The sequence below is a fragment of the Mustela lutreola genome, chromosome 8 (genome assembly GCF_030435805.1).
Source record: "Mustela lutreola isolate mMusLut2 chromosome 8, mMusLut2.pri, whole genome shotgun sequence".
NCBI classification, from domain to species: domain Eukaryota; kingdom Metazoa; phylum Chordata; class Mammalia; order Carnivora; family Mustelidae; genus Mustela; species Mustela lutreola.
In genome coordinates this window covers 63,466,043-63,485,342 of record NC_081297.1, presented here as the reverse complement: position 1 = coordinate 63,485,342, position 19,300 = coordinate 63,466,043, and the positions used below count along the sequence as shown (strand labels likewise).

Here is a 19,300-nt window from a genome sequence, read left to right as displayed (position 1 = left end):
ACATTGCCTTGAATTTGTGGATTTGTTTGGGGAGTATTGCCATCTTAACAACATTACATCTTCTAATACCTGAGCATGAGATGGTTTTCACTGGTTTAGGTCTTCTTTGATTTCTGTTGATGATGTTTTGTAGTTTTCAGTGTACAAGTTTTATACTTCGTTTCTTACATTTATTCCTAGGTATTTTGTGCTTTTGGATGCTCTTGTAAATGGAGTTGTTCTCTTAATTTCCTAATTTTTGAATTGCTTATTGCTAGTGTATAGAAATACTACTGATTTTTATATATTGATCTTGTATCTTGAAACTGTGCTGAACTTGTTTATGGGCTCTAATAGTTTTGTGAGTGTGTATTCCATAGAGTTTTCCATATACAGGATCATTTCATCTGCACACAGAAATAGTTTTACTTGCTTATTTGCCTTGCCTGGAACATTCAGTACAGTGTTGAATAGAAGTAGTGAGAGGGACATCCTTGTCTTATTCCTAATTTTAGAGGGAAAACTTTCAGTTTTATCATTAAATGTGATATTAGTTATATGCTCTTCATCAGGTTAAGGAAGTTCCCTTCTCTTTCTAGTTTGTTGGGTGTTTTTATTATAAAAGAGTATTGGACTTTGTTGAATGCTTTTTCTGCATCTGTTGAGGTGGTCTAGTGGTTATTGTCTTAATTTTATTAGTATGTTGCATTATATTGATTGATTTTTACATATTAAACCATCTTTGTATTTCTTGATCATGGTGTATAATCCTTTTTATATGCTGCTGGATTCAGTTTGCTGGTATTTTGTTGAGACTTTTGTGTCTGTATTCAAAAGGGATATTACAGTTTTGATTTTTTTTGTGATGTCTTTGTCTGATTTTGTATCAAGTCAATACCAACCTTACAGAATGAGTTGGGCAGTGTGTCCTCTTCTGTTTCTTGGAAGAATTTGCAAAGGATTGGTGTTAATTCTTTAAACATTTGGTAGAATTCATTAGTGAAGCCATCTGGTCCTGGGCTTTTCTTTGTGGGGTTTCATTTTTTAATGCAAGGTGCAGAAGATTATTTATAGTACAATCCCATCTGAGAGAGAAAGTAAGTTTTTTTAAGGCTGTATCTGTATGCTTGTATTTACACAGAAAAGTTCAGAAAAGATGTACAAAAAAAGATATAACAGCAAAGGTTATCTTTGGGTAATGAGATAGAACTTAAGTCTTCTGTGCCTTATATAAAATTACAAGCATGTATTGCTTGGTATATATATTTTTTTTCTTTAAAGATTTTATTTATTTATTTATTTGACAAATAAATAGGTCACAAATAGGCAGAGGCAGGCAGAGGGGTGGGGGGAAGCAGGCTCCCCACTGAGCAGAGAGCCCAATACGGGGCTCTATCCCAGGACCCTGAGATCATGACCTGAACCAAAGGCAGAGGCTTAACCCACTGAGCCACCCAGGTGCCCTATTTTTTAAAGCCTACTTAGAATGGCTAACGTTTGACAATTTGCTCTTTCATCCACACAATGAGTTGCCAGTGCTGTGTACTTGCCACTGGCCTTGTCTCCTTAGTAGCTCAGTCTCATAAGGCCCCTGCCTCTCCAGCTTCGTAGTCTGCTGCACCCCTTCTCTGTTTCTTTTCCATCAACACCAAATTACCTATCAGTTCCCTGAGAATGGCCCACAGTTATGTGCTACTGGGCTTCTCTATATTCTATTCTCTTCCCTTTCCCTGCCAGCCCTTCCCTTTATATCTTTGAAATCCCTTCCAAATATCAGTTCCCTTCCTTCATGAATATCTTCTAACTCACTCTCCTCCCTTCCATTCTTTACCCAAGGGGAGAAAAACTCCCCCTCCTGCTGCCTCTCATACAGTACGCATATTTTTCGTACTGAACTTTGTATTTACCCTGCATCATAATTACTAGTTTACATATATGCCTTTCCTAAATGTACAGTTTTATCCAATTTTGTAACCCAGAGTTTAGCACAGAATCGATGCTCAGAAGTACTTTGAATTGAATTCATGAGACAAGAAAAGGCATTGTGGGTAGTGGCATTGTGGGTAGTCATAACTGGCCTTTAAAGGCTCACATTGCTCATGTGAGCAAAGGCCAGTTATGACTTAGTATAACATGGCAAGACAGGAAGATTCACGCTGGGAAATACAGTTGAATGATTTCGTCAAGGCTGTTTGGTCATGGAGGCTTTTGAGATCCAGAGAGAGTGGACTCCGTAGGTAAGCACCAGTGGAATGGAGAGCTCTTCTCACTTACTTCGAGTCTTTGCTCCATGGACAACCTCCTTCAGAATGAGTCACCTCTCTATTCACATGTCCCCTGACCCAAGTATTCTCTGTCTCCCCTTCCCTCATCTTCCTCTTTTTCCATAGCTCTTACCACATTGTATATCATTTACTTATTTGTTTTTTTTTTTTAATCTGTTGTCTTTCTTCCCCATTAGAATATAAGCTTCCTGCACCATGGTAGCCTTGTTCACTGCTGTTTTTCAAGCACCTAGAACATTGCCTGGAACACAGTAGGGATGTAGAAAACAGTTGCTGGGTGAATGAATCCCAAGTTAATGAACTTCAATATCTTGTCCAGAACTGGCAGAGTACAGCTTAAGTATAATTCAAATATGTTTCTGAAAGAAAGAAAGAAATTTATAGAAGTACATAAAATTGCTAAGATAGTACACATTATGTGTTATGTCTATAATCTGGGAGCAGGTCAGGGGAGGGATGGGAGGGAAAGAAAGACACAGTGTCTTAAGGTTTCTTGCCTTAGAAACCAGCTTGGGAAATCAAAATTATAAATACATTTAAGTTTATTTATTTCTTGCCTAGAAAAATGTTATTGTGTGTGGTGACTAATTCCCATGCTTTAATAATTTCTCTTTTTCTTTCTCCACAGACCTTTGTAGTATTAAACAGAGGGAAAACTCTCTTCAGATTTAGTGCCACGCCTGCCTTGTACATTTTAAGTCCTTTTAACCTGATAAGAAGAATAGCTATTAAAATTTTGATACATTCATATCCTTTTCTACAAATGTGGGCTGAGTGCAGCATTTGCATGGTCGCCCGTATATAGAATATGTTTCTGAGCTTTGACAATTGAATTGTATATTAAGTATCTTATCAGTAGTGTCGTTGACAGTAGTGTCGGAACCAGTAGTTTGTGTGACCTTCTGCCAGATCCTGGACTAAGCTTCAGCCAACTCTCTTTTCCTAGAATGATATCACGGGAGTCCGGAATTTTGTTGGTATCACGAGAAGAGGCAAATCAAGACACTAACCTGTAACTGAAATCTTACTCTTTAAAGTGCTCAGAGTTCAGTCATTTCATCCTGAGGCAAACGATTCAGTTACTTTTTTTTTTTTAAGATTTTATTTATTTATTTGACAGAGATCACAATTAGGCAGAGAGACAGGCAGAGAGAGAGAGAAGGAGCAGAGAGCCCGATGTGGGGCTCGATCCCAGGACCCTGGGATCATGACCTGAGCCGAAGGCAGAAGCTTTAACCCACTAAGCCACCCAGGTGCCCCGATTCAGTTCTTTAACACAAGTTCAATGCTAGAATTTTTTGGAAGGCCACTTCTTGAGTATAAAGAGTTCAATGAATGCTTTAGAAATCTGCCTTGAATATTTCTGATTTCTTGAGCAGTGAGTATGGAAAGTGCCAGAGACAGTTTCTCACATTAAATGGCCCCTTCGTATAGAGGTTTAGATCCAGATTGCAAGCCTAATATGAGTCTCTACTCACATTTTCCCCCTCTTCAGCAGAAAATGCTCATTTTCTCATGTGGCCTGACTTTTATATCTTATTAATATAGAAGAGTATATGACAGATGAAAAATTATGTGATGAGTTTAGCAACTTTGCATAGTGACTTTATATTTAATGGTTGAAGTTTAGTTTGTCAGTACTTAGTCCCATGCTCTGAAGGATATTGTATTCTCCAATTGGGATGAGGAAAGTGGCGATTGGAACTTAGTAAATTGGTTGGCCAAGCTGTTGGCGCATTTTATTGACTCTAAGAATTTAGCAACCCAGTTCCGAAATCTGTGGTTTACAAGAAACATAGTTCTGAAACTTAAAGGTTTACAAGGAATAAATAATTCACAGTGGACTTATTCCCCTTTTGTTGGATCAGAAGGCAGCATCTTTTTCTCTTCTAACTGGATTGTGTTATTCCTGGAAGAAAAGTTGAGCTGTAATGAAGAAAAAATCCAGCTGTAAGAAGTATTTTTTCTTTCAAAAACTCCATTAGTAGAGGATGGTGGAAGCTGTTAGCAGAGAGAGAGTTAGCAACAAATGGGATATGTTTTCTGTGCTTGTTAAAGTGACAGTTTTTTGAGTTTGAGTAACTCACATACTGACCTAAAGGAGTTTATTTTTTTCTCAGTAGACAGAAACAGAAAGGGTTGAGAAAAATCTTGGATGGAATGGAAAAAGCAACAAAATGGTTTGCTCTCCATAAACATTCCTGAGCACCTTCAGCATGATCAGACGCATCTTCCCCATTATCTAATTCTTAGTATGGTGCTGCATATGTCCTTGAAATCCTCACCCAACAGGTCGTGACTGGTTTCCCAAACTGTTCAAATGCCACACCTAGCGGCTGTTGCCTTGCCCTCTAAGGACAGCTCAGCCCTTTGGGGACCTAGGAGCAAAAGCGAACCATTGTGTTCTACCCCTGAAACCAACATAACAGTGTGTGCCAACTATACTTCAATTAAAAAAAAAAAAAAGTTAACCATTAATTGCATGTAGGTTTCCAAATAACCAGTTATGCAAGACAAGATAATTAACTTAACAGTAAATGAGTACTGAATAATATAGATTCAATTTAATGTGTTTTTTTTCACCTGATGATTTGGGCATCTGGTAGACCGGTAGATTTCTGGTTACTTTGTACACTGGGATTTAGAGGCTTATTCCATAGCTGAGGCTGAAGAGGAAAGGGGTGGGGGGAGATGATTTATCCAAAAGCAGTAGAGCAGTGACAGCCCTTTTGAAAGAAAGAGAGTGGCTCTCCTGCTGTGTCCACCCACAGTTCTCTGGTCAGGTGTGGATACATATGGCGGCATTCTGTATTCATGGTGGCTTTCATTATCACCTCGCCGTTTCCTTGTCCTCTGTGCTTTGTCTCCTTTCAGGTTACTGACTTAATTCTCATGATACCCAATGTGAAATGTGTTTGCTTTCTGAGGAAGAAAATAGGCCAGATTTTGTATATTCTCCCTTGACTCTTTTCTACAGTATTTAGCATGATCATTATGTGCACTATTTTGACCAACTGTGTATTCATGACTTTTAGTAACCCTCCTGAATGGTCGAAGAATGTGGAGTAAGTAGCTCATTTATTTATTTGTCTGCTTGCTTGTTTTAAAGATTTTTACACACCAAATCTTGCTTTGCACAGTTTATCCATCAAGGAAAAAAATTGTTTTTTCCCCCCACTCTTTACTTCACAGAGAAGGGTGAGGATCCATGTGGAATTTAGGAAATATCCTTAGAAGTCAACTCTAGAAAGAGAAAGTGCATTCTGGAAGTTACTGCCCTTCACCTCCACCCTTACCTGTGCTGGCCAATGCCTTTGACTTGGCTGCCCCAGCGCCATCTTGTGCCCTCAGTTAGTCCCTCATGACACTGCCTCTCCAACATGAGGTTTCCTATTTTTTTTTTTTTTAACTTGTCTTAAGTTAAAAATAGCTCTGGGGCCTCCTCACCTGGTTCAAAATGATCCTACTAGATGGCACCCAGTACAGCATTCCAGAGTTCTTGGTTTTGTGTTTCTTAAGTTTCCTTCAAAGCATCCCTTTCTCTTCCTTCCTTCCTTTCTGCTGCATTGGCTGTGCCCGTTCCGTTTTGTCTCTACTAGTTGAAGCCACATTTCAGGCACCGTTACCTTCAAGGATTCATTTAAAGTTTCTGTCTGTTTGGAAATTACCTCAAACTCTCCATTTCTTTGACAGGTACACATTCACAGGGATTTATACATTTGAATCACTAGTGAAAATCATTGCAAGAGGTTTCTGCATAGATGGCTTTACCTTTTTACGGGATCCATGGAACTGGTTGGATTTCAGTGTCATCATGATGGCGTAAGTTGTCTGCTTACTTTACTGCTGTTCTGGGTGTGATTGTGTATGTGTGGCTGTATTCCTGGTTGTGTCTGTAAGTGTGTTTATGGCCAGTTATAAGAGGAACTAATGGACAACCATTTAAGGCCAAGCAGGCTTTATGCCTGTGATTCTTGCTTGTGAGGACAATGACAGCATGTTTCCATGGGAGAAGGAAAGCCAAGGTTTTACAGCAAGGACAGAAAGTAGCAAGTGATTTTCCATTGACATGCTCTCATATTTTCTTCCCCCTTATAACACTAATCAAGGTTTGCCTGCTTATCACCATGGGGCCTTGGTGAAGATTTGAAATTTTTTAGGTGTTAACCTTAACCTGAAAATCAGTTTCTTGGATAGGTTATATCGCATGTAATTTCATGAGGCTGGTCCAGATGTTGCAGACTTGAGAGCACATTTTAAAATTAAAAACATGAGCCAAGATATCCAAACTGGTCCCTTCCTAAGGAAGTAAGTACTGACCAGAAGTTCAAATTATTCTGAGAGGGCAGTATGACCCCACCTTAGTGTGCTAGCTGCATGTTTGTATACCTGGATCTCCTTGGGAAATGTAACTGATGGTTGAAGAGTTAGAGAAGATTTAACTATTTGTATTTTCAGGTGTGGAAGCACTCTGTGGTATGGTGGGGAGTAAGGGCGTTGCATAGATTGTGTGTGTGCACGCAGATGTGTAAGAGAGTGAGTGCATCTGTATATATACAGGTCTGAGTGTCAGAAAGATGGGTTTCAGCTGTAAAATGTGAATGAGTGAATGCTATGCATTGAATATTTGAAACTGAAACTTTGACTTTCTGTTATATTAAGGCAATTTCCAGCTTTCCAACATTATGAATGCACACTGGTGTTCATTTAAAATTTAAGTGTCCTTGCTGGGCACAGAGCTGGTGATAAAATGGGCACTTAACACACTATTTTCTTTGATCCCATGATCCTGAGCCCTGCTCTTGTATGTCACAGGCACTTCATCTGAGGGTGTGACTGCAAAGATATGCATGCAACTCTTCGATAAGTCATATATGTAGACATTATGGCACTTTTGCCATAGTCAATAGGGAGCTACTTGATGTAAATTTGTTTTTCTGGGGCTTCAGCTACAGAAATTTGCCTCCTTTTTCCTAAGAAATTATTCACAAAGCTTGGGGACATAGCCTTTGATACATCCTGGCCTGCCTTTTTGCTAAAAATAATGAATGGACCAAGAATAGTCATTCTGATTGGGATCCACACAGCACGATGCTGATTAAGAGAGTAAGCCCTCAGAACCTCCTGGTTGTGTCAGTTCTTTCAAATATTCTTTTGAATTCTCCTTGCCCAACTGAAAAAAGAAATGTGTTCTTTAAGTGTTTATATTTGGAAATTTTCTTTTTCAACAACAAAAAGAATGAAATCATAGCTTGTGTATAAGACCCTTTCTTCCCCCCCATTGTCAAACCCTCGCCCAGTGGTACCATTACAAGTTAACTTTGGTTTGATTCTGCAGGTATATAACAGAGTTTGTAAACCTAGGCAATGTTTCAGCTCTACGCACTTTCAGGGTACTGAGGGCTTTGAAAACTATTTCGGTAATCCCAGGTAAGATGGCCCGGGGTTGGTGTTAGGTGTTGGGTTAGGGCCCTGACGTGACGTATTGTACTTTTTGTTTTGTTGTGGTTTTGTTTTTTTTTCCTTCGGTGTTTGTGTTCGTGTCTGTGTTTGTCATTTGTGTCTGTGTGTGACCTCCCTTACTACAGATATGTGACAGAGTTTGTGGACCTGGGCAATGTCTCAGCGCTGAGAACATTCAGGGTTCTCCGAGCTTTGAAAACTATCTCTGTAATTCCAGGTGAGAAAATTTACACACACAATGGACTGCCTCATCGCCTCTTTGCCCTCCATTCATTGTGTCCACCACATTCTAAACTGGTGTCAGCACACTTGATATGGCCTTGCATTCCGCATGTTCTTCCTGGGAGACGTTCTCTGGAATGGCCCTTTGGTCCTCAGGCCCTTGCGATGGCAGCGCTGGCCAGGCATGCAGCCCCCATTCCATCCATGCTTTGAGAAAGCACGTGCTGAAAAATCACTTGGATCCTCCAGTATCTGAAAAAATTGTCACAGAGCTAGCTGTCTCTTTAAACATTGATCATTTGCTTCCTGGCCTCATGGAATTACAGTATATTTAACATTCACCATCATCCCATTGCTTGTGGTTTCTAGGCTTCCTGTCGCATGGTTTGCTGATGGGATGTTATTCAATGAACTATATACTTTCATTATAACTGTGTTAATGGACTTATTTAACCACAGAAGACACCTACCCTGTTAACTAGTCCAGTTTTAGAGCCAAATTGAAGAGCCTTGGAGTTAGTGAACAACTTTAGTAATCACTATCACATCCTATTGCTGTCTGTTTCACTGGAGTAAGAACCAGTAGACATCTACTATGTATGTATTCAGAGGCCATTCTCAAACACAAATCCCAATGAAAGCTTGTGCAGATGCTGTTAAAAACAGTGAAAGGTAAGATAACATACATACATCTGAATGTATGGGCAAACAACAAGGACAGAAACTTGAGAAGGAAAAGGAATCAATCAGTGGGTGGCTGTGAAGTAGTTAACTGACAGTGGTTTCATAATTTTTGCCTTTTTCTTTTTGGTCCTGGTTGAACTAGCCAAGTGCTTCTTAACCTTTTGAAAGTTTTAAGTCCTTTCGAGAAGCAGGGGAAAGTTCCCAGACTCTACTGAACCCCACCCAGGGATCCCACATTAAGATCCTTAATTTAATTTAAATCCTTACTACCAGGTAGTACTTAACTATTTTTTCCAAAGGCTGGTCTTGAAATTTGGAAGGGAAGATATTTGAGCTAGTCTTGCTAGCCTGAGATACACAGGCAGTAACATGGCAGAAATCAAGAGTGTGCAGTTGCTGGCTGGTCTCTGGTTCCATTCAGGGGCTTTCAGGGAAGACACCCAAGGGACCAAGCCTCCCACTGCACTCTTATAGAAACAGGGACATGAAGAGCAGAGGCATCCTGTTCCTGGCATCACATGGCTTCTCTGGCGGCCGACTCAGAAATATTCCTCTTTCCCCCTTTTCAACTTTATCTAAATATCAGAGACAGAGAGAGGGAAGCCTAAAGATAGAGTCCTGGAGAGAACTGGCTTGGAATGTGGCTTTCTGAGAACCTCAAGAAAGGTAAACCTCAGTTTCTCCATTTACAAATCTAGGCATGAAGTGGGCCAGTAAATTCAGGCCCTACTAAAAATGAGTTCTTTTCTAGTTAGTAGTGGGAGCTTTCTCCCTGTCAGCTAAAGGCTGGGCATAGCTGGAGTACATTCTTGGCAAAAAAACTACAACCCTGAATTACCAAGGTTCAGTTCCTAGCCATTTTAAATCCGTTTGACAAAAAAATGAAGCTCATTCTCCAGGCAGCGTCACGCAGCTCACTGATGGTGGTTTAACCCTTAGGCAGGACTTATCTTATTTCTTCAGGCATCTGGAGCACCAAATCTGTATTTTCATTTTCCCTCGGCTCTCTTTCTTCTCTGGCCTCTTTTAAATATGATCCCATGTTTTCTGCTCACTTCCCCCAATGTACTCTGCAAGGCATCTGTCTCTTTATGTTCTTGTGATCTGAAAACTTCTCTTCCAGAATTAAATTGGAAAGCTGCGTTCTGTTCACTAACTAGGGCAGCAGATGCTATCTCTGGTCTAGCTTTTAGCTTCTGTCTCTGCTGTACGGATAGCTTCTGACCACAGCACTTCTGCAAGGTAACTCTTGACCGGGATCAGACTACTTATCCTTATTATTAACCTGTCTATCTGTCTATCTGCAAAATCTATTTGTAAACACAGAGTGGTGCTCTATCAGTGATTTTTGTGTAGCAATTATTATTATAAAGAAGAAAGCTAAACCCAAAGAAAAGGTTTGTATCAAGCCTTAGACCTCCACTTCACAATTTGAAATAGATTCCAGATTCCTGTTTCTAGAAGCACCCCCACTCGAGCTGGCTTTGCGAAATTAGCTGGGATGCAAAATAACTCTAATGGCTAATAAAGCCAGTAATAGATCTGTCTGTGAGTGGTGTAATTGGTATTTGAATTAAAGTGTGACTTTTCATGCCAAGTCCTTTCCCTCCCCATTCTACTTATAGAAGACTGTGGCCCTGTTCCTACCTGCCTGTTAACCAGCTCTCCTTTCAAGATGGGAGCACCATTGCATGAGTCACTAGACCTGGTGCCATCCCTTGACTGGAAATCTCAGTCATTCTGACTCTACTGTAGAGCCAGGCCTTAGTCCCCTCTTAGTGAAAGCCATTGTTGTGCACGCCAAGTTTTCTCATGGGTCAGTTCAGTGGGACTGGGGCTCTCTTTACCTTTTCTTGTCCCCAGTTTGATTGTAGGCTTTTGCGAAAGCTGCCAGGAACAGAAGCAAAGGCAACCACATAACTGACATGAGGTCTGCAAGATCCCACAAAGCCTTTAGCTCCCTTCACGAGAGTTCTGCCTTCCTGGATAGCTCACCCACTCACCTGCCGTCCCTCTTAGAACTTTTGGTAGATAGTCTAAATGTGTCAGTGAGGTCAGGACTCCTAGAAGGTGGGGTAATGCAGTGCACTGGTTAGCTCCAGCCTTTTGGATAAGGGCTGCTTTGATTTAGAGCTTTCTAGTACCTGAGAAAAGACCAAACCCACATTCTGACCCTTTTTATTTGCTGAGTGGAGACCTAGATACATATCACACATGGTGTCCTTTTTGCTTCCGAGGCCTTGGCTTGAAGAACTGTGCATGCAAACTGTAGTTACAGGAAAAGACCCTTTCTACATTTTCTTTGGTCCAGAATTTGCTGGATTCAACTCGACATTGAAGTATTCTGTGTCAAAATTCATGTCTTAAAACTTTGTTTTCAGGGCGCCTAGATGGCTCAGTCGGTTCATGGTCCAACTCTTGGTTTCAGCTCAGGTCATGGTCTCTGGGCAGTGGGAATCGAGCCCTGCATCAGGCTCTGTGTTCAGCACGGAGTCTGCTTGTCCCTCTCCCTTTGTTCATCTCCCCCCACCGCCGTCTCTCTCTCTCTCTCTCCCTCTCTCTCAAATAAATAAATAAAATCTTCAAACAAGCAAATAAACAAAACTTTGTTTTTGCTTTATATTCATTCGGGGCCTGGGCATAAAAATGAGCTTCTGAGTGACTTTGTCAGAAGTTTGATCTTCTACGTGTTTTAATCGTGTGCCACAGGACTGACATACCCAGAGAAAGCATGGAAATCTCAAAGCAGGAATCTTGAGTTTTTCCTATTGAGTAGCATTTAGTGGTGTAAATAAAACCAGTTGGAACAGCCTTACTTGCCAGTTGCTTCTCATTTCTATCATCGTTTCAGTGACTCCCCAAAAGCACTGCATTTCTATTTGCCAACACTAGTTTAATATCATTTTGCTTTTTTTAGAGTTATAATTTTTTATTATTTTTCTCTTTTTTTTTTTTAAATTTCTGTGCTTTCATTTCTGTTACTTTCTCTCCTTACCTGTGGTATCAGGTAAGAATCAGGAAAAAGGTTGGGTCCTTCTTCTTCCCACCCTGGTATTCACAAAGGAAGCATTTTCTTTAGACACATGCATTATGAAGATGGCAATTTCTGCTGCACAGTGAAGGGGGATAAAAAAGTGTTTTCATACTATATTTAGACTCCTTGTTTCCTTTATAATATTCTAGTTATTAATCCAGTGCTTCTTGTATTTCTCCTTTTCCCATTGCTTCTCAGAGAAGATAACTGAAGTTGAACACAATGGTCCTAAATGGGAAAACACTGGAGTCTCACAGGCTCCCACCGACCCACCTTTGGGAGCTAGTTTAAATTTTGTTCAGACTTTGTGATGCAAATTTGGTCTTGGAAATAAATCTACTGCCTCCAGATCTCTCCCAAATTATTCTTGATCTAAAGAACCCTCAAGAATATCATTGTGAGGCTTGAACCTGCAGCAGGAAAATTGACCTGGCACAACTTTACCCTAGGGCTTGTCTGGACAAAGCCAGACTTTGGAAATTGGGGAACTTTGTCCCCCTGGGGTGAGAACTGCTTGTTACTGCTCTTGAGACCCATTCCAATGTTAATTTTGTAGAATTAGCTCATGTGGCTTCAAACCAGACAGATTTCTCAACCTGAGCCACATAAATTTACTTTATTTATGATCTGGCATTACCGCTGTGGAAGATTGTGATCCCGGGATGCATGGCTGATTTCTCCGGACTTGGCACATAAGCAGGCTTTGTTTATTTGTCCAAGGGGTTGGATGTCGTGAAAGGGGACAGGGGTTCAGATGCGTTTAGATGTAGCAGCTTCACTGCTTCTCAAAATTCCTCAAGTGTCCCGACTTCCTCTCTGGTAGCTAACATTTCTGTACGTTGGGTCCAGCTGTCTTTTCTTGATCTGTAGTAAATGTATTAACTGCTTCTGCTCAGACTCATCCCATGCTAGTTAATGTTAGCCTTTTCCAAGAGTTCTTGCTGTCCAATTTGCCCCCATGTGGCTTCTGTTGCACACTCTGTTGTGTAGGAGTTGTTTGAAGGAGCATTCTGCTCTGTTTGGGATAATCAGCTTCCAGTCAGTATCTTGCTTATTCTGGTGTGTGGTGGTGTGAGCCAGTAGAAGAAGCAAGGCAACTTCTCCTCACAGCCAGAACAGTGGCATTTTCCATTCTTGTACACATCAGGTCAGGAATTCCACCAGCAGCTTCGCACTTTATTGACCTGTGTTGGTGCTAACAGGGAGCACTTTTGCCTGGCTGCATTTACTAGTGCGTGTCAGTCACTGCTGGCAAGACTATAGAGGCTGAGCTCAAGAAAGGCATTATATGAAAGACCATCAGGTACATGAAAAGATGCTCAACATTCCTAGTCATTAGAGAAATGGTAATTAAAACCATAATGAGATATCAGCTCACATAAGTTAGAATGGCCATCATCAAAGAGACGCAACAGCAAACGCTGGCATGGATGCGGAGAAAATGGAGCCCTTGCACGCTGTCAGGTTTAGTAAATTGGTGCAGCCACTATGGGAAGCAGTATGAAGGAACCTCAGAAATTAAAATTAGAACTACCATATGATCCAGCAATTCTACTTCTGGGAATATATCCAAAGGAAAAGAAAACACTAACTCAGAAAAGATATCTGCACCCCATGTTCATAACAGCATTATTTACAATAGCCAAGACATGGAAGCAATCTAGGTGTCCATTGATGGATGAACAGACAAAATTGTGAGAGAGATACACAATGGAATATTGTTCAGGTACGAAAAAAATGAGGAAGTCCTACCATTTTTGATAACATGGATGGACCTTGAAGGCGCTGTGCTCAGTAAAATGAGTTGGACAGAGAAAGACAAATAAATTCTATATGATCTCACTGAAATATGGAATCTAAAAACAAACAAACTCATAGAAAAAGAGATCAGACTTGTGGATCCCCGAGGCAGAGTGGGGGGGGGAGGAGTTGAAGGAAGTTGGTCTAAAGTTACCAGACTTCCAGGTATAAGAAAGTGCTGGGGATATAGTGGACAACATGATAACGATAGCTAACATCACTGCATGATACATGGGAAAGTTGTTAACAGAGTAATTCCTAAGAGTTCTTATCATAAGGAAATTTTTTTTTTCTTTTTGTCCTCTTTTTATTGTATCTATTTGAGAAGGTGGATGTTAGTTAACCCTATGGTGATAATCATTTCACAGTATATGTAAGTCAAACAATTATGATGTATGCCATAAACGTCTACAGTGATGTATATCAATTATTTCTCAATAAAACTGTGGGGAGGGGGACAAAGAAATGCACTGATAGCCCCATCTCCATAACCTGGTGTTGATGTCTGCAGATATGGTCCTTGACAATCATCAACCCTAATGGAAGGAAGAAGAGTCTTGGTGAAGGCCAGATGACCCAGTGACCATTTACATTTAACATTGCTGTGTAATTGTGTGTCTACCTCGGCATGCTAACATTATGCCACACCACCTTTCTTCCTGTGGGACCTGGATGAAAGTCTTGGAGAGTAAATTTTTAGATGGCCATAGTTAGTATTATTTAGTGGTTATTCTTGCTTAGTTAAGATATGTTTCTCTGAGCCCCTGTGAAGTAAAAGCAGCTGAATACCATTTCCAACTTGAGTTTTTACCTTAAACTTCTTAGAGTTGAAAAGCTTTCACCAACACGTTGATCTAAACCTCAGACTTCAGAAGAAAACGCTTCAAGTGTTTTGGGTTTTTTGTTTGTTTGTTTGGGTTTTTGTTTTTGTTTTTTTTAGCCTTCTTGACTCATGTTTACAGATTTCTTCAGCAATATCTTCTGGTTTATGGAGAAAAGATTTTAAACCCGCTGATTGAGAGCATTAAGGTTTATCCCCAGGAAAATGATGAGTGCCATGTATGGTTGGCGCATTAGTCGATCATCTTTGGTGGCAAGTGAAAGGATACATGAAGGGCTGGAATGTTTTTAGGCTTCTGGAAGCCAGGGAAACCAGAATGCAGAACCGGAAAGCTCCAGATACCAGGAAGTATTTTTTCTTCATGTTTTCTGTCTCCATGTATCGATTTCCTTTTTCTGTCTCTTAGCTTACTAACTGGCTTTACTTCTCAGACATCCTAATATAATGATAGAATAGGGCTACCACTTATTTCCCAAATTTACATGTTATCGCTCCTTCCACTTGTAAAGACTACTGGACTATCTTTTGTCCCGTTCTAAGTTCCCGGAGGAAAAGGATGAGGATTTAGGTCAGATGTCCACCCTGACATCTGGAACCTACTAACAGATGGTCACTTCCTGCAAGTAAGGCTGCTAGGGTCCCAGCTTTGTAAAAGGGGATAATTTGAGCCTCATGGCCTGGAATTTCCTGTTACATACATGGTCTTTGAACTGTCTAGAGAGTTCCCAGTGCAGGAAAATCAGATGAGACTCATGCTAAAATTGTATGTTTTTTTAAAAATTTGATTGATTGATATCACAAATGCATTGGTTTGACTGTTTTGTAGTATTACACTCTTGTTGCTAATACAAACGACAGCTTACAGCTCCTTTTTCCATTCATTTAAAATGGAAATGGAAATGGCCTTGAACAATCATCAAGTGTTCAGATCAGTGATTGTCTGAACCCTTCAGGGGAGATATAAGCTCTCCTTAAAGAAATACAGGAAAAGAAACTACAACCATTCTTTAGTGACATATTCAACTTTTTTTTTTTTTTTTTTTTTTTTTTTTAAATCATGCTTTGGCTTTGAAAACAGAGCTGTGTAATTTTAGGAACCTAGAATTGAATTATTGACCTAGTATAGACCCACCTCAACCAAACCAAATACAATGAAGGACTTTTCTATTCCTTAGCAACTTATAAAAGTAAGGCCCATAATACTGGAACAACATGTACTTCTTTTTAGTTGCTTTCTGTTTCATACCACCAGTATCTTCTTCTTTTTTTTTTTTTTAAGATTTTATTTATTTATTTGACAGAGAGAGAGATCACAAGTAGGCAGAGAGGCAGGCAGAGAGAGGGAAACAGGCTCCCTACTGAGCAGAGAGCCCTATGCGGGACTCAATCCCAGGACCCTGATAACATGACCTGAGCTGAAGACAGCGGCTTAATCCACTTTGAGCCACCCAGGCACCCCCACCAGTATCTTCTTACTTATCTGTGTGACTGTGATACAGCTCTCAGGCCTTCGGAATAAGATTGAAATTTTAGCTGCTTAATCTTGAAGAAATAAATATCTTTGCCCTGTTTTGAAAGACTTTTAAAGAGGATTCTTCATCGTTTCCGCTACTGCCCACTGCCACATACTCCTGTGTTTGTCTACATTCTGTATATAAGAAAATGAGGTGGGACCTTGAATTTGTTCTGATATACCATGGATCATATCTGGTGACTGAGCCAGGACCAGAATTCCTACTTTCTGATTTCCTGTCTGGTGCTCTTTTTGAACAGTCTTTCCCCCCACCCCTTTTCTTTACAATTTTATTTTAAGAAAGAGAGAAAAAGACCATGATCAGTGGGGAGGGGTACAAGGAGAGGGAGAAGCAGACTCCCTGCTGAGTAGGGATGCCTGCCATGGGGCTCAATCCCAGGACCCTGAGATCATGACCTGAGCCGACTGAGCCACCCAGGTGCCCCTGCACAGTCTTACAAGGAGAAAAGAATCAGGTTATGCTATTCAACTATAATTATTCCCATTTTAAAGATTCCAAGAGGTTAGGTATATTGTTTTGGTCATACTAGTAAGTAGTCTAACTTAGTTAAGAGTAGTAATTATACAGCTGACTTCACACTTCAGAGCCAAGATTAGGATTTCTCTTGAATTTTAGTCAAATATTCCTCCCTTCAGAGGTAGCTAAGGGTTGAGATCACTCTTGAGGTTTGTGTGTCAGGGCACCGTGTCTGCCTCCCATCTATCCTGGTACACGGTCCTCCCTGGAGTGCTTTGTTGCCTTTTTCCTGTGGACAGCCTGATGTCTGGACATGCCCAGGAGAGCTTCACACAGAATCTGTTTTGACCCAAACATCATGAACCCACCACTGTGTTTTCCTGTGTCTCCTATCACTGATGCCGCCATTGCACTTAAGAAAGCTACACACAGGTTCAAATTTTAACTGGTGGCTCATACTTAAGTCTCAAATTCAAGTAGGTTAGATAGTTTTTTGATTTTGCTTTCAATCTAGGATGGAAAAAGGCCAGTAGTAGAGAACAGGACATACATGTGGTCCAGAGAAGGTGTATTTATAAATGGAAAGACAAACTGTAAATACTGGGTTGATAATAATTAACCTTTTCAACACATTGGTATTTCCAGAACTCCTGGGAAAATATTTATTGTATTTTCTCACAACTTGGCTTTTAAGCTTTCCAGTAGTTCTCTGCCCAACCAAGAAATTTCCTCACCGTGATCTTCCCGTTTGTTTATTCAGTGAATATTTACTGAGTACCTGCCATGAGTTAGACAGTCTAGATAACAGTTGTGAATGAGACAGACATAAATTATTAATTATAAGCATGACAAATGCTGTAGAGGGAAGTGTAAGCTGCTATTAAATTATTAATAATAATGGGGGAGGGAGAAGAATTGAAAGTCAGGAAAGGCTTTCTGAGGGAATTCCTATATTATTCAGCTGAGCCTGAAGAATGAGGAAGAGATAGACAGGTAGGACAGGGGAATGGAAGGAAGCATTCCAGGCAAAGGGAAGAGCATGTCTGAACCCTCAGAGGCAAGTAAGAGCTTGTCTCCTTTGAGGAGCTAAGCAGCAGTCAGGCTCAGGAGGGTACTTGCCAGAGGAAAAGAGCCACACACTGGAAAAGGAATTTCTTTTTCTTCTTAGAAATTATTGACTAAGAATTAATATTTCTGGAAAAAAATTATAATATTGCTGACCCATTGTTATTCCCATGGCATAAGAGAGAGAGTGGCCATGGTTCAAGGGTGGTGCTATAGGGAGGAGTAGAAGCCAGTAGCTAAGAGGGAGGCTGGGGGAGGTGGGGAGGGTTCTGAGGTGACTCTGATTCTGGGGCTTCTATCTTCTCAGGCCTGAAGACCATTGTGGGTGCCCTAATCCAGTCAGTGAAGAAGCTGTCAGATGTGATGATTCTGACAGTGTTCTGCCTGAGTGTTTTTGCTTTGATTGGACTGCAGCTGTTCATGGGCAATCTGCGAAACAAGTGTGTTGTGTGGCCCATAAACTTCAACGAGAGCTATCTGGAAAATGGCACCAAAGGCTTTGATTGGGAAGAATATATCAACAATAAAAGTAGGTGGCCCCTTCTCTGCAAGGGGCGAAAGACAAGTCTGTCTCTAATTTACATGGTCTGAAGCCATCACTGGGCTTTGAAAAGTCGTTGGGGCCAGAAAGGAATCCAGGGCTACTGAAGCAGCCTGAGGAAGTTATTCCCTGTTCTTGGGGTAGGATTGCATTCAGAAGCGCTCTCTGGGCTTTTTCTCTTCCTTTAAAACACAACATGGAACTTTGTAACTTTTTCACAGGCACCTAAACTTTTGTTTTCAAAATCAGGCTTAGGAGTTTGATAAAAATACCTTTGCTTAGGAGTTTGATAAAAATACCTTGTAGTTGGGTTACCTCAGATGGTTCAGAATATGCCTCATAATCTCTCTTCATATTAGTAAGACCTTAGCAGTCAGTCCGGTGTGGGACGTCAGGTAATCTCTAAGTAACCATTTGAGCCCCTTATATTGAAGGAGTTTTAATAATTTCATTTCAGGAACCACAGCACTTGAGTCTGCAGTAAGGAGCGTTTGGTATGGTAGTACTTCCAAAGAATAATGGGGAAGAGTTAGCAATATCACTACTCATCACCCTGGAAGAACTGAAGGCAGTTAAGTAGCCATAGGAAAGTGTTGCAAAGGTAATTTCAGGAACACATATAGGAAAAGGAAACGTGCCTTCTAATTAATACAGGACAATGTAATGTGGTCAGTGAGGGTTTTAGCTTATCTTTGGTAAAGAGAAGTTTTAGGGATAGAAGGCTAAGGTTGTATAGAGGAGTAAAGTGTTCAGAAAACTCCCTTTCAGATCCCTTAGACTGAAGTACCAGAAACTAGCATATAGATTTGAAATACGAGTGGAGGTCAAGGGTCTGTGAAAAGACATTGCATTACAGCTGTGTGGGAGCATTTTTCATTTGTAAGTATATATAAGAAAATAATTAATGGGAAAGAATTCTTAACAGGTCTTACTCTGTCAGGAAAGATTTATATGAGCTAAAATCAATGACTGTTTCTGCCGGGGCTAGTTAGGAACAGTGTAACCTTATTCTCTCATTCAGTTAAATCTGCCTTATTTATTTCTTGCTCTTCAAATTTTTCTAGCAAATTTTTACACAGTTCCTGGCATGCTGGAACCTTTGCTCTGTGGGAACAGTTCTGATGCTGGGTAAGTAGCTCGCCTAATTATATTCTTCTCCTTTAAAATAATGTGTCAGATGAAAATGGGGAGTATTTTCACTTTTCTTTGTGCTCGTGTAGTAGATCCTAACTGGGTCTGACATATTGGTTGGCTCAGATTTTCTTCTTGTTTCATATTTGTCCATCCAAATTTGGCATTTCTCAAGTAGGTGAATGTGCCTATAGTTTCAAGCCAAAATAGAAAATGTGAAAGGCTGAGGATAGAGTCTATAACACCAGATACCTTGCTTGTCTC

At 40.4% G+C, this 19,300-nt stretch overlaps 1 protein-coding gene across 1 annotated transcript in view; it reads left to right on the top strand.

Annotated features, from left to right (window-relative positions):
- Positions 1 to 19,300, top strand: part of SCN8A (sodium voltage-gated channel alpha subunit 8) — a 179,091-nt gene that overhangs the window by 80,045 nt on the left and 79,746 nt on the right. The window contains exons 3-8 of the mRNA XM_059185302.1: positions 2,893 to 3,012; positions 5,241 to 5,329; positions 5,958 to 6,086; positions 7,853 to 7,944; positions 17,672 to 17,893; positions 18,970 to 19,033. Of these exons, the coding sequence (XP_059041285.1) occupies positions 2,893 to 3,012; positions 5,241 to 5,329; positions 5,958 to 6,086; positions 7,853 to 7,944; positions 17,672 to 17,893; positions 18,970 to 19,033 (716 nt within the window). The remainder of the gene's footprint in view (positions 1 to 2,892; positions 3,013 to 5,240; positions 5,330 to 5,957; positions 6,087 to 7,852; positions 7,945 to 17,671; positions 17,894 to 18,969; positions 19,034 to 19,300) is intronic.